Source organism: Mauremys mutica, chromosome 4 (assembly GCF_020497125.1).
Source record: "Mauremys mutica isolate MM-2020 ecotype Southern chromosome 4, ASM2049712v1, whole genome shotgun sequence".
NCBI lineage: Eukaryota > Metazoa > Chordata > Testudines > Geoemydidae > Mauremys > Mauremys mutica.
In genome coordinates this window covers 125,641,347-125,656,176 of record NC_059075.1, presented here as the reverse complement: position 1 = coordinate 125,656,176, position 14,830 = coordinate 125,641,347, and the positions used below count along the sequence as shown (strand labels likewise).

The window sequence follows — 14,830 nt, the reverse complement described above, 5'->3', positions numbered from 1 at the left end:
TTCCACACCGGGAGCGGGGGGGCGATTGACTCAGGGGCAGAACAGGGGTGTCTGGAGCCTGGCACCAGGATCCACCTCCCGGCTATGCCCTAGGCTGGGAGGGGCCCTGCAGGCCAGTGGCCCACTGTGGGGAGCTGGGGGCTAGGGGCAGGGCGCGGGCACCGTGCTGAGCTCTCTGTGTGACCCTGCCCCAGAACACGACACGGACTCGGACAGCGACCTGTCCCTGGAGGATGACCAGAGCGGCTCCTATGCCTCCACCCACTCCTCGGACAGTGAGGACGAGGCGTTCCCGGGGGAGCCCTGCTGGGAGAACCTGCTGGGCCCCCCCAGCGAGAAGCTGCCGCCACACAGCGCCCCCAAAGGTAACGTCGGGACCTGGGGGCTGCCCACAGGGGAGGGAGCAGCCCCCACAGAGGGTCAGCGCCCAGGAGCCCCATTCTGGGAGGGGAGGTGGGTAAGCCGTGGGACTTGGCAACGTCCTGCTCTCCTGGCTGGCACCTTTCCACCCCTGCCCTGGCTGTCCTGTTACCCCGGGTGCCTGCCTCACGCTGGGTGCTGCCCACCCCTCGCTTGCCCCATGCCAGGCGCCTGCCCTCCCCTCGCCTGCCCCATGGCGGGTGCTGCCCTCCCCTCGCCTGCCCACCTCCCCCACACCGGGTGCTGCCCTCCCCTCACCTGCCCCACACCGGGTGCTGCCTTCCCCTCGCCTACCCCACGTCGGGTGCTGCCTTCCCCTCGCCTGCCCCATGCCGGGCGCCTGCCCTCCCCTCACCTGCCCCACGCTAGGTGTCTGCCCTCCCCTTGCCGGGTGCTTCCCTCTCCTCGCCTGCCCTCCCCTCACCTGCTCCACATCAGGTGCCTGCCTCATGCCGGGCTCCTGCCCCATGCTGAGTGCTGCCCTCCCTTCGCCTGCCCAGCGTGAGCAGGAGCGGCCCCGGGGTGATGGGGAGCTGGCTCTGGGGTCCCCGGCTCACTGTGCTCTCCCCCAGCGGATAACTTGCTGGCCCACGGCAAGCCCTACTGGCCGGGGGAGTTTGTGACCACAGCCAGCGAGAGTGACGGACACACCGGTCCCGAGACGCTGCGGGTGGAGCCAGCCGCGGAGCAGGTGTGGCTGGGACCCCTGGAAGAGGCACCCAGGGAGAACGGGGAGGCCCTGGACAAGAACGTGCTGGTTCCACTACCCAACCCCACTGCCCAGCCCCAGAAAGGTAAGCGGGGAACCCAGCACCCCCCCACCCCAGGGTTGGGGTCCAGCACTGCACTGCAAGGCTGGCGGGAGGGTGCTGTGCGGGGCAGGGGTCCTCCACAGATACTACTGAGTGGGGGTGGGGTGCTCCAGGGGCTAGAGGGTCCTTAGAGCTTCCCCTATAGACACGGCAGAGCCTGGCATGGCTTCTCCATCCCTTCGCCGGGTGGCACTGGACCAGCATGGCAGCTGGTGGTCGCAGGCTCCTGCCAGGCCGGGGCTGACCAATGCTGCAGAGAGGCAGGCGCTGCAGGTGAGGCGAGCCTGGCAAAGCCACAGGAACTGCTCTGGTCCCGCTGGCTGCAGGATCTGGGAGCCCAGGCTGGATGGGCCGGCTCTGCTCCCATGGGTCGATTCCTCCATCTGCAGCGCGGCACAGGGCGCCTGCCCGGGACAGGAACCGGGAGGGTCCCCCTCACCTTCGCTGCAAGCCCCTCCCATCTCCCCCTGCCCCACCTCATGACCCCTCCTATCTGTTCCCACCCGGCCTCACGGCCCCTCCCATCTCCCCCCGCCGCACCTCATGGCCCCGCCCATCTGTTCTGACCCGGCCTCACGGCCCCTCCCATCTCCCCCCACCCCGGCCTCATGGCCCCTCCCATCTGTCCCCGCCCCAGCTGCCTGGGCCCGCTCCATCTTCTTCCCCAGCCTCACGGCTCCCCCTCCAACTCCCCCCACCCCGGCCTCACCCCCCACCCCATCTCCCCCCGCAGGGATCCTGAAGAAGAAGTGCCTCCCCCCCATCAGCGAGAACAGCCTCCGCCCTGTACCCAGCGAGCTCTCGGCCCCCCCGCCGGGCATGGTGGCATCGCGTGGCTCCTCGACGGGCAGCGAGGGCAGCCGGGGGGGCAGGGTTCTTCCGTGCCCCCGCCAGACGCTGCAGGAGCAGCTCAACGGGGTGATGCCCATCGCCATGAGCATTAAGGCCGGCACAGTGGATGAGGACTCCTCCGGCTCCGAGTGAGTAGGTGCCCGGGGCCGAGCTTGCTGCCAAGGTCCTGCCTGGAGACCCTCCGGATCCAGCAGGGCAGGGGCAGACCACTATCCCGGCCTGCCACTGACCTCTTCTGGCACCTACCTGCAGGGCAGTCAGTGCCACAGCCCTGCCTGGGATCTGGCTGTGGGGGGAGGCTGTGGAGCTGCTCCCTCGGCACCCCAACCTCCCCCCCCCGCGCTGCGTCAACCTCCATCACCCCAGGAGGTGATGTGCCCATTCAAACCAGCCAGGCTCCACCTCCCCAGATGGCTCCTCCCCTGGCCTAGTGTCCCCATGGCTCTGCCCTCACTCTGGGCCCGGATTCTGCCCCCCCGCCGGGACGAGTCCCAAGTGCTGGACTGGGCTGTGGGGCCGAAGCCTCAGTTCCCCCCATCGCCAATTCCATGTGGGGTTCGGCCACCCCCTGCGAGTCACAGGATGGGCCGAGCTGTCCCCAGCCGCTGGGAGCCTGCCGCACCCCGAGCAGCCGGCCAGGGGCTTGGCCCAGCGCTCCAAGCTGGGAGTTTGGGGCTGCAAGGGGGCAGAGCCGATTCAGGGTGTGGGGGAAGAACCTGCCGGGGCGCTCGCCTGCTCTAACTCCTCCGCTGCCTTCTCCACTCACACTAACCCCCCCTCTCCTCTCTGTCTCCTGCCCCCAACCACCCAGATTTCTGTTCTTTAATTTCCTTCATTAACATGCGCGCCACGTGGCTCTGCCGCCCGCCTGGCCAGCCTGCTGGGGGCCCGGCCCAGCTGCTCATGACCATACGTCTGTGTGTTTGTTCCCCCCCACCCCCCGTTCGGTCTGTGTCTGATCACTGAGCAGGAGCGACGAGACTTCCATCTGAGCGGCCCCCGGGGCCCAGCCGACAGGGCCCCTCTGCCCTGGGGGCCAGCCACCAGCCAATGGGGCCCCCGCTGTCCCAGCCCGGGGACCAGCCGCCAGCTAACGGGGCCCCTCCATCCTGGGGACCAGCCGCCAGCGTCCCTCTGCCCTGGGGCCAACCGACAGGGCCCCTCTGCCCCGGGAACCAGCCGATTGGACCCCTCCATCCTTGGGACCAGCCGCCAGCTGGGGACTCTCCATCCTGGGGAGCAGCTGCCAACTGATGGGGACCCTCTGTCCTGGGAACGAGCCGACAGGGCCCCTTTGCCTTGGGGACCAGATGATGGGGTCCCTCCATCCCAGGGACCAGCCGACAGCTGATAGGGCCCCTCTGCCCCAGGAACCAGCTGCCAACAGACGAGGCCCCTCTGCCCTGGGGAACAGACGATGGGGGTCCCTCCATCCTAGGGACCAGCCGCCAGCTGATGGGGCCCCTGTGCCCTGGGGACCAGCTGATGGGGCCTCCACCTGGGGCACAAGCTGCACCACCCCACGCTCCTGCCAGGTGCCCCACTGGCTCGTCACCGGGGCGCGAAAGGACCCAGGGTACCTCCTCGACCTGCCAGGGTTTTTGTGCCCAATGCAGCCCCCTCCTGGCTGGTGCTGTGCGGGGCAGGGAGCCAGGACCATGAACGTACTTGACCGGCTGCACTTTGGCTCCTGGTGAACGCACTGAGCCCCACGCTGGCCACGCCACAGCTCCAGGCACGCGGCTGGCCGGACAGATATCGCCGTGCAGAGCCGCTCACGATGGGACTGGGTGCCTGGGGCACAGCCCTGGCTTGAGTGCCACTGGGCCCCTGTGCTGGTTGCCCCTATTCTCCCCCCCCCACGTCCTGGCATTGCCCCCCCCCAAACAGCCCTGGGGTTGGTCATTGCCACATGGGGCTGCCTGGCAGAGGGCCAAGTGCCCCAGCTACTGCTGGGCAGGCTGTGTACTCAGCGTCTCTGGCCCAGACCCCAGGGAATTTCACTGTGGCCCCCCGCCCCCAAGGCCTGACCAGGTGTGGGAACATGAGCGGGGACTGGGCTGGCCCCACAGTGAACCGGCCCCAGGCCTGAACACGCTGCCATGGTGATGCTGAGCCTGGAACGTGCCTGCGTCTCCCGTGCTGGCACAGTGCTGCATGGCGTGCCCATTCCGTGCCCAGCAGTGCTGCTATGACGCCCTGGGGATCAGGGCACGGTGCGGGTGGCTGGGGGTGGCTTTGCAGAGCATCTGGGGCAGCTGGGTGAGAGAAGGGCCCCACTGACAGGGCCACATTCTGCACCTGTGGCAAGCGACAGCAGCAGTCCCCAGCTCGGCAGGATGGGCCAGGTGCCCATGGCGGGGCCAAGAAAGACACTCCTGGACTGCTATAGGCTCAAGCCGTTAAAGCCGGCTACGCTGGCAAGGTTGCCAGGCCCCCATTAGCAGCGCCAGGCCCTTAGCCAAGGCTGATGGGGGAGATGAGATCCTGCCACGTCAGCCAGGCTGCGATTATTGTGGGACACCCCCCCCCAACACTGAGTGAATGAGGGGCTCCCACGCCACTGGGCAAGGGCCCTGCCACGCCTGCCTTTCTGCCTCAACGCCTTCGTTTTCTACGCCCCCTGCCAGCACTGGCCCAGGGGGCACCCACCAGGACTTTTGGAAAGTGCTTTTTGATACGTGTCCCCAGCCCCTGGGCCACGGCCGGCCTGTCTCTGCTGCAGGTAGATGGGGAGGTGCTGGGTGGGGGAGGAGGGGGGAGCGGACACATGACGCTGCTGTTGACTCTGGTGTAATTGTTAATTTGATGGCGCTTGCTGGACGCTTTTTTATTTAAAGAACCAGCTGACTCTGGGCTCGTGTGCTGCAGTGTCATTCCACAGCAGGGTTTCAGCCGGGGGGGGGGAGGGGAGTGGGGGCAAGGGATCTGGGGGCACCCTGTGTGGGACACCGTTCTCTGGGGGCAGGCCCTCAGCCCCTCCCAGAGCTGCACAAAGGAGGCCCCCCCAACCTGCTGGGCGCTCATCGCAGTGCCCAGGTCAGCGAGGGGGCTGCGGGTTTGAACCCTTCCTGGGTTTTTATTTGTAAAGCTGCAGCTTGGTCCTGCTGCTGCTAAAATCCTCCCCCTACCAAGCCAGGTCCCGCACCCCCCGGCAGGCACTGAAGGGCTGAGCTGTTGGGGGTCTCAGGAGGGGCACGGTCCCACCCGTGGGGGCTGGAGAATCAGTTATTGAGAGTGGCAAGAATCCCAGATCACACCTCAGGGGCTTGACCAGCCCCATGGCCAGGCTGGGCAGGAGCTGGGCTGGGTGCAGCTGGGCAGGGCCCAACCACTGGGCGTTAAGGGGGAAGCTGTCCTGTGCCATGAGACCAGCCATGCCCCACTGCAGGCCAGCGTCATTACCCTTGTGTGCTGCCCCAAGGATGCCCCCCATCACTGGGACCCCACATTTGACCTCAGCTCTGCCTCCCACCAAGAACAAGTGGTGCAGGGACAGGCTCAGCCCGTGGCTGGCTCCATGCTGGTTTTGTGGGCCCTTGGCCCCAGCCGTGCCGGGTCTGGGGTTTGTTTAGATGTTGCATTGTGAAGAACAGCTGAGCCCCAGCTTGTGGCCTCCTGCGTGAAGCCCTGTGCTCCGGGGCCGACTGGGCAAAGCTGTGAGGAGCGACCCCCCAGGCTCTGGCACTAAGCCCCTGAGCTGGGGGCAGACACACACACGCGGCTGGCTGCTTGCTGCCCTCGGCTTGTGGACGCCCGCTGCGGGCGGGAAGGTGGGTAGCTGAGGATCTGGGTCACCCAGACTCAGCCAGTGTAAAGGGGCCTAGCTGCAGTGACAGCCCTGGGGCCTCAGGCCTGGATGCTGCCCGAGCGCTAAGCTCACATGCAACAGCCCCCGGTTAGCTCAGTGCTGGGGGGTTGGTAGAGCCCATGGCACCCTGGCTCTGCTCCCAGCCCCCAGGACACTGCCCTGGGGTCAGGCCCCTCTGGTTACCCCACCTGTACCACTGTGTCCCCAAAGCCCTGCATCAACTGGACCCAGGCTCTTGCTGAGCAAGCACAGGCCCACCCAGGCTCCCTGCTGCCAGAGCCCCTCCCAGGCGTGGGGCCCGCTGGGGGCATCCAGCAACAATTCTCCCGAGGGTGCAGCCGAGGTGGGTTGTTTTCCTGCAGGACTCGCCTTTGCTTCAATTCAAACCCAGGCCTGGCTAAGAGGCTACTTTGGCCAATGCTGGAGCTTCTCCCCCACCTGGTCCACACTGGGGGGGTGGGGCAGCGAAGCAGAGTGAAGGCAGGATCCCTGGGTTGTGGGCCAGGCTCTGCAGGGGGCTGAGTTTGGGGCAGGGTCGTAGGAGCCAGGACTCCTGGGTTCTGCTCCTACCTCTGCTACAGGCTCGCTGGGTGACCTCAGGAAAGTCACTAGGACTGAGCCATAGACCGCTGACTCCCATGGAAAGACCCCCCTGGCCCTGCTCAGGGCCTCCCTGCCTGGCTCTCCCCTGGGCTGCCAGAAGAGATCATGTCAGGGTGGGGGCAGGGAGGCCCCATGCCCCGGCTAAGCTGGTGCAATGGAGCGGGAGCAGCAGTGCCCCCAAGGCTTGGGGGGTGGGGGTTCCTAGCACCTGCTGGGGGGCCGAGCTCATCTGGCTTGAGCTTGCTCCTCTGCCCAGGCCGGAAGGCGATTACAGGGGAGCTGCTCCGCTGACAGGAGCACACGTGCCGGGTGACCAGGCCCCAGGGTCCAGCGCAGCCCCAGCAGCTCCCTACATGCGTTAACTCCCTAGTCCCGACTCTCCCAGGCCTGTAGAGGGGGTTACTCTGCAAGGAAAGGGAGCCAGAGCCCCTGGATGCTCCCAGAGCCCCAGCTCCCACAACGGGCCTCTCCCTGGGGCTGGACTCTGCTTGCCAGGGCCCTGCTCAGCTTGTGTGTTCTCTCCCCAGCCCAGCCGCTCTCTTGCAAGAAAGGGACCAGCAGCCACCGGCTTTATTTAAAAATAGAATGTATTAGAGAGAGTTGGGTACAGAGCCAACCCCTCCTGCAAGCATTAGTATTTCAATGCCCATAAACAAGTACAAAAATAGCTCCTCTCTTAACACCGCTTGTGCCAGGTAGCTGGGGCCAGCCTCCCCGGGGGGCTCAGTTCACAGCATTTCAGTGCCACACCAGTGCCAGTGTTCGCAGACCCACCTGAAGCATGGGGGAGATTTCCCAAACAGCTGGGAACCTCCGGCTGGCTCCAAAGAATGTGGGCCCCAGATCGGCTGAGCCGCTTTCGGCTCAGATATTACCTCCAGGGGCCTCTCCGAGGCTCAGGCCCCAGTTACAGAGCCTAGGGCGCTGCTGCCCAGCACGAGATGGTCTTGTCTAACACAGGATCCTAGTGCCCCCATCTCCGAGCTCCCACACCGAGAATCCAGAGCAGAGCAAAGGGATGTTCCTGGCTGCGCTGCGCCCAAAGCTTATAATCCCAGCGGGGCTCTTTGCTCAGCCTGAAGCTAGACTCACAGGTTGCGGGTCAGCTTCACGGCATGAGCCAGGGGTGTGATGGGTCTAGGGATCCAGCGCTGGAGGGGGAAGGGTTAACATTAGAGAGGGCCAGGACCCCCCAACCCCTCTGGAATGGAGGTAGCTCTGCTGCAGCTGATGGAGAGACACCAGTTGACACCAGCTGAGGATCTGGCCCAGCTTACGGATTTAACGCGCACACTGACGTTCTGCTGGGCTGGTAAAAACGATGACCTTGGGCCAGATTCTGCCACCCCTACTGCAGCTGGGCTGGATTTTCATCCCCACGTCGGCACCTTTCTGCCAGGGCAGTGTAAGATAAAGGGGAGCGAGGCCCCCGGGGCAGGGAAGGATGTTCCAGCCACACTGCAAGCAGTGGAGATGTGCTCACAGGAAGTAACTCACAGTGGGAGCAAAGGCGGCCCTGGAAACCCAACTCATTTGTGGGCCTAACCTGCCTGCCAGGGCAGGCTGCCCAGAGCCCTAGAACCCTGTGCCAGGGCCTATACCAGGGCCATCCTTCAAAAACAGTTTTGTCAGACACCTGAGTTTTCAACTACAGGAATTTGGGATGAAGTGTCTCTAATTTCCAAAGAAATTTTCCAGTTTTTTTGAGACACTCACCCCAAAACTAAGTATTTTGATTCTGAAATGCAGTTGTGGTGCCTCATGCACTCGTTGTCCTCTATTGCCTGGGCTCCCTGGCGGGGCTAAGATCATAAGAGCAGCCACACTGGGTCAGACCAAAGGTCCATCTAGCCCAGTATCCTGTCTGCCGACAGTGGCCAATCCCAGGTGCCCAGAGGGAATGAACAGAACAGGGAATCATCAAGTGATCCAGCCCCTGTCACCCATTCCCAGCTTCTGGCAAACAGAGGCTAGGGACACCATCCCTGCCCATCCTGGCTAATAGCCATTGATGGACCTATCCTCCATGAACTTATCTAGTGCTTTTTTGAATCCTGTTATGGTCTTGGCCTTCACAACATCCCCTGGCAAGGAGTTCCACAGGTTGACTGTGCGTTGGGTGAAGAAATACTTCCTTTTGTTTGTTTTAAACCTGCTGCCTATTAATATTATTGGGCGACCCCTAGTTCTTGTTTTATGAGGAGTAAATAACACTGCTTTATTTACTTTGTCCACACCAGTCATGATTTATAGATCTCTGTCATATCCCCCATTTGTTGTCTCATTTGTTGTCAAAAAGATTGAACAGTCCCAATCTTTTTAATCTCTCAGATGGAAACTGTTCCATGCTCCTACTCATTTTTGTTGCCCTTTTCTGTATCTTTTCCAATTGTAATATAGCTTTTTGAGACATTTCCCATCATGCCCCATGGTCTCCCCTCTTGGTGAGAGGAGGCCATGCATCATGGCAAATGCAGGGCCAGAGAGAGTAATGGAGGCAAAATCCAATCAGGGAGCCTGGCACACAGAGATTGGGAGTGTGAGGCACCCAAACTACAATTCCCATGAGGCACTGTCTCCCCTTTCCATGGTGCACCATGGGAGATGAAGTCTGACCAGGGAGCTTAACCTTTAGAGAAAAGACGGTTACTCACCGTTGTAACTGTTGTTCTTCGAGATGTGTTGCTCCTATCCATTCCAGTTAGGTGTGCGCGCTGCGCGTGCATGGCTCTTCGGAAGATTTTTACCCTATCAACTCCGGCGGGTCGGCCGGGCGCCCCCTGGAGTGGCGCCGCTATAGCGCTAGATATATACCCCAGCCGACCCGTCCGCTCCTCAGTTCCTTCTTGCCAGCTATTCCGACAGTGGGGAAGGAGGGCGGGTCTGGAATGGATAGGAGCAACACATCTCGAAGAACAACAGTTACAACGGTGAGTAACCGTCTTTTCTTCTTCGAGTGATTGCTCCTATGCATTCCAGTTAGGTGATTCCCAAGCCTTACCTAGGCGGTGGGGTCGGAGTGAGACGTGGCAGAGTGTAAGACTGCTGAGCCGAAGGCTGCATCGTCTCTAGATTGTTGTACCAACGCATAGTGGGAAGCGAAGGTGTGGACAGAAGACCAGGTGGCCGCTCTACAGATGTCTTGGATGGGGACATGAGCTAGGAAGGCGGCAGACGAGGCTTGCGCTCTCATAGAATGAGCGGTGAGGCGGCTAGCTGGCACACGAGCAAGCTCGTAACATGTCCGGATACATGATGTTACCCAGGAGGAAATCCTCTGAGAGGAAACCGGCTTGCCTTTCATGCGATCAGCAACCGCTACGAATAGCTGGGGTGACCGCCGGAAGGGTTTCGTTCGCTGTATGTAAAATGCGAGGGCCCTGCGGACGTCAAGGGTGTGAAGCTGTTGTTCACAACTTGAGGCGTGTGGCTTCGGGAAAAAGACAGGGAGAAAAATGTCCTGGTTCAAATGGAAGGCCGACACCACTTTAGGGAGGAAGGCTGGGTGTGGCCAAAGCTGTACCTTGTCCGCATGGAAGATGGTATACGGCGGACCAGCCGTTAGGGCGTGCAGCTCGGAAACTCGTCTTGCTGATGTTATAGCAACGAAAAATGCCGTTTTCCATGATAAATAAAGAGAACATGTGGCCAAGGGCTCAAATGGGGCTCCCATAAGCTTAGCGAGAACTAAGTTCAAATCCCAAGAGGGTGTAGGGCGCCGTATTGGCGGGTACAAGCAATCTAGTCCCTTAAGGAAACGGGAAACCATCTGGTTGGAAAAGATGGACCGTTCTCCTACACCAGGTTGAAAGGCAGAAATTGCTGCCAGGTGCACCTTCAAGGAGAAGACCGTGAGGCCTTGCTCCTTGAGAGACCAGAGGTAGTCCAGGATTGTAGGAATAGGGACTGTGAAAGGATTGAGACCCTTCTGGTCGCACCAGAGTGCGAAACGCTTCCACTTCGCGAGGTAGGTCGCTCGAGTGGAAGGCTTCCTGCTTTCCATCAGGACTTGTTGCACCGCCACAGAGCAGTCACGTTCCGCTCGGGTCAGCCACGTAGGAACCAAGCTGTAAGATGTAGGGACTGCAGGTCCGGGTGATGAAGCCTGCCGAAGTCCTGTGTTATCAGGTCCGGCCATAAGGGAAGAGGGATTGGATCTCGTACCGAGAGCTCGAGCAGCAGGGTGTACCAGTGCTGTCTCGGCCAGGCCGGAGCGACGAGTATGAGGCGGGCCCTGTCCCTCCGAAGCTTGAGTAGCATCCGGTGTACGAGGGGGAACGGAGGGAAGGCATACAGCAGGTGATCTGTCCAGGAGCGGAGAAATGCGTCTGATAGGGAGCCCTGGGAGCGACCCTGGTAAGAGCAGAACTGGAGGCATTTCCTGTTCTCTTTGGAGGCAAACAGGTCTATTTGGGGAAACCCCCACCTTTGGAAAATTGTGTGCACCACATCGGGACGAAGGGACCACTCGTGGGAGAGGAATGACCTGCTGAGATGGTCGGCCAGCGTGTTCTGCACTCCTGGAAGAAACAACGCTACCAGGTGAATAGAGTGGGTTATGCAGAAGTCCCAAAGGAGCATTGCTTCCCTGCAAAGCAGGGAGGAGCGAGCCCCGCCCTGTCTGTTGACGTAAAACATTGCCGTCGTGTTGTCCGTGAAAACAGCCACACATCGCCTTTGGAGATGGGCATGGAAGGTTTGACACGCCAAGCGGATCGCCCGCAGCTCCCTGACGTTGATATGGAGGGAGAGCTCTCGGGGCGACCAGAGACCCTGGGTGTGTAGGTCGCCGAGGTGTGCCCCCCACCCCAATGCCAAGGCATCCGTGGTCAGGGTGATCGACGATCGAGGAGGGCGGAATGGGACTCCGGCACACACGACCTCTGGGTCCGGCCACCAGTTGAGCGAATCGAGGGTCGGTTTCGTGACTGTGACCACCATGTCTATGGAGTCGCGGTGCGGGCGGTACACCGACGCAAGCCAAGTTTGAAATGTGCGAAGACGCAGCCTCGCGTACATGGTCACGAATGTGCATGACGCCATGTGGCCCAGGAGTCGGAGGCAGGACCGCACCGTTGTCGTGGGAAAGGATTGTAGGTCCCGGACGAAGGAAACCATAGTCTGGTGCCGAGGTCGAGGGAGGCAGGCCCTGGCCAAATTGGAATCCAGGACCGCTCCGATGAACTCCACCCTCTGTGATGGAGCTAAAGTGGACTTCTCGGCGTTTATCATAAGTCCTAGACACTGAAACAGGGCTAGGATCTCGGCCAGTTGACATGCTACCAGTTGGTGGGATGGTCCGCAGACCAGCCAGTCGTCGAGATATGGGTACACATGTATGCGACGACGGCGGAGGGCTGTGGCAACCACTGCCATGCACTTGGTGAAGACCCTCGGTGCAGTGGAGAGGCCGAAGGGTAGCACCGTAAACTGGTAGTGCAGGTTGTTGACGATGAAACGCAAGTAACGTCGATGCGGAGGGTAAATCGCGATATGGAAATACGCGTCCTTCATGTCAAGGGCGGCAAACCAGTCTCCCGGATCCAGGGAAGGAATAATGGTCCCCAGGGTTACCATGCGAAACTTGAGCTTGAGTAGGTATCTGTTGAGCTCTCGGAGGTTTAGTATGGGTCGTAGACCTCCCTTCGCCTTGGGGATTAGGAAATATCGGGAATAAAATCCCCTGCCTCGCATATCGTTCGGCACCTCCTCTATGGCACCCAAACTCAACAGAGTCTTGACCTCTTGCAGGAGGAATTGCTCGTGAGAGGGGTCCCTGAAGAGGGACGGGGAGGGTGGTTGGGAGGGAGGGGGCGAAACAAACTGAAGGCGGTAACCATACTCCACCGTGCGAAGTACCCAGTTGTCCGTTGTTATGTGGGACCACGCCGGGGGGAAGTGGGAAAGACGGTCGAAAAATAACGGGGAAGGATCCGGTGAATACACTGATGGGCCGTCCTCGGGCGTCCCATCAAAAGGCTTGCTTAGGCCCCTGAGGAGGCTTGGAGGGCGCTTGGTACCCCGGTTGCCCGACGGTCTACGGCGGTTCACCCTGCCCCTGCGCCTATTATCAGGCCGTGGCCTGACCTGATTAAACTGGCGGTACGGCTGCTGCCGGAAGGACCTCTGCTGGGTAGCCGGCGTGTGCATGCCCAGGGTACGGATGGCGATTCAGCCATCTTTGAGAGTCTGAATCCTCGAGTCCATTTTTTCAGAGAAGAGGCCCTTGGTGTCGAATGGAAGGTCCTGAAGAGTGTACTGGACCTCGGGCGGCAAGGTGAAGGATTGCAGCCAGGAGATTCTCCTCATGGTCACTCCCGCGGCCAAAGTTCTGGCTCCTGAGTCTGCCGAGTCCAGAGAGGCCTGGAGGGATGACCGGGAGGCTTTCTTGCCCTCTTCAATAAGGGCTGAGAATTCAGGTCGGGAGTCTGTTGGTACCAGCTCCGTAAACTTTGAGAGTGACACCAAGGTATCGTAAGTGTAGCGACCGAGGAGAGCCAATTGATTGGCAATCCTTAGCTGGAGGCCACCGGCCGAATAGACCTTCCGGCCCAACAGATCCATCCTCCGCGCTTCTTTTGATTTTGGCGCTGGAGCTGGTTGCCCATGTCGCTCCCAGTCATTAACGGACTGCACTACTAAGGAGTCCGGGGCTGGGTGCGTGTACAAATACTCATACCCGTTGGGTGGAACAGAGTATTTCCTTTCCATCCCTCGAGCGGTGGGAGGGATGGAAGCTGGTGACTGCCACACCGTATTGGCATTTCTTTGTATGGTCCGAATGAAGGGCAAAGCCACCCGCAGCGGGGCCTCAGCTCCAATTATGGTGGTCACCGGGTCATTGTCCTCAGCAACCTCTTCGACAGGGAGGTTAATGCTCTGGGCCACCCGTCGAAGCAGGTCCTGGTGGACCCGCAGGTCAATCGATGGAGGGCCCGATGTCGACGCCCCCGCCACCGCCTCATCTGGTGAGGAAGACGACGACAGGCCCTGGGTCAGGGCTTCCGGCGGTGGTTCGTCCATGCGCTGCGAGGCCTCCGCGTCTGTGGGATGCTCTCCCACTACAGGTGGTGGCGGTTCCTCCACCAACGGTGATGAGGGAGGTCCGCTGACCGTGGCTTCCGGCGCCCTGTGGTTGGAAGTCCTGGGCCGCTGAGTGAAGGGGACCCCTTGAGCCTTGTGGTAGGCCCAGGGGGTCCAGAAGCCCCATTGTTGGGGGCCGTGGTCCTGCCCTTGGGGGTCAGCGCGTCGATCGCCCACACTGCCCGCTTGGGAAGAGACTGAAGGCTGGCGGGAAGGCCACGGGGGGGCAGAGGCACTGTTGGACTGTGCTGTCGATGCCGCCGGTCTGTCCCTGGACAGTGCCGGGGAACGGTGCCGGTCGTCGCGGTGCCGGGAGCGAGAACGGGACCATCGACCGTGCCGGTGCCGGGAGGTCGACCGAGAACTTGACTGACGTCGGTGGGAGTGGCTGCGAGATGACCGGTACCGGGAGCGGTACCGGGATCCGGACCTTCGTCGGTACCGACGGTCAGGTGACCGGGACCGGGATCGTCTCCGGGAGTGCGACCGGTACCGCGATGTGGAGCGGTACCAGGACTGCGACCGGCGCCGAGATGGAGAACGGTACCGGGATTGCGACCGGTGCCGGTATCTGGATCGGCGAGAAGGCGAACGTCTCCGGGATCGGGACCGGGACCTGGAATGCCTTCTATCCCGTCTGTCAGGGGAAGGAGGCCTCATGATGGCCGGTTTGCCCACTGACTTCACAGCCCGCACCGGCAGTGCTGGGGGCTGGAGACACGGTGGCTCTGTGAGCTCAATCAGCTCTCTCGCTGTCGAGAAAGTCTCGGACGTCGACGGGAGAGGCAGCTCGACCACGGTTTGCACCGGGGAGCAGGGCGGTACCGGACTCAACGGCTCTTGCGGCGCCGGAGTCGACGGTACTGTGCACAGTTTGTGCACCACCACAGTCGGTGCCGGAGGTGGCTGGGTGAGCGGTCCCGATGCAGGAGGTTTGGAGGCTGTCTGCGCCGGCTTACGCTTCCTCGCAGGAGAGAGGGAACGGTGTCGGGACGCCGGTGCTGGCTGTTGTTTTTTCAAAGTCTCAGTACCGGACCGGCTCGGGACCGCTGGTGCGCTCCGCACCGACGAGGACTGCTGAGTTGTTGGTGTTGGCACCGTAGGGCTAAGTGCCGACTCCATCAATAGCTGCTTTAACCAAAAGTCTCTCTCTTTCTTTGTCCTTGGCTTGAATGACTTGCAAATAGGGGACTTATCTGCACGATGGGTCTCTCCTAAGCAGCGCAGGCAGGAGTCGTGAGGGTCTCCA

At 61.5% G+C, this 14,830-nt stretch overlaps 1 protein-coding gene across 1 annotated transcript in view; it reads left to right on the top strand.

Moving 5' to 3' along the window:
* Nucleotides 1-4,936, top strand: part of CELSR2 (cadherin EGF LAG seven-pass G-type receptor 2) — a 63,117-nt gene extending 58,181 nt beyond the window's left edge. Inside the window, exons 32-35 of the mRNA XM_045015104.1 lie at nucleotides 195-365; nucleotides 993-1,214; nucleotides 1,966-2,212; nucleotides 3,055-4,936. Coding sequence (XP_044871039.1) covers nucleotides 195-365; nucleotides 993-1,214; nucleotides 1,966-2,212; nucleotides 3,055-3,076 — 662 coding nt within the window. The 3' untranslated portion in view covers nucleotides 3,077-4,936. The remainder of the gene's footprint in view (nucleotides 1-194; nucleotides 366-992; nucleotides 1,215-1,965; nucleotides 2,213-3,054) is intronic.
* Nucleotides 4,937-14,830: the final 9,894 nt, after the last annotated feature.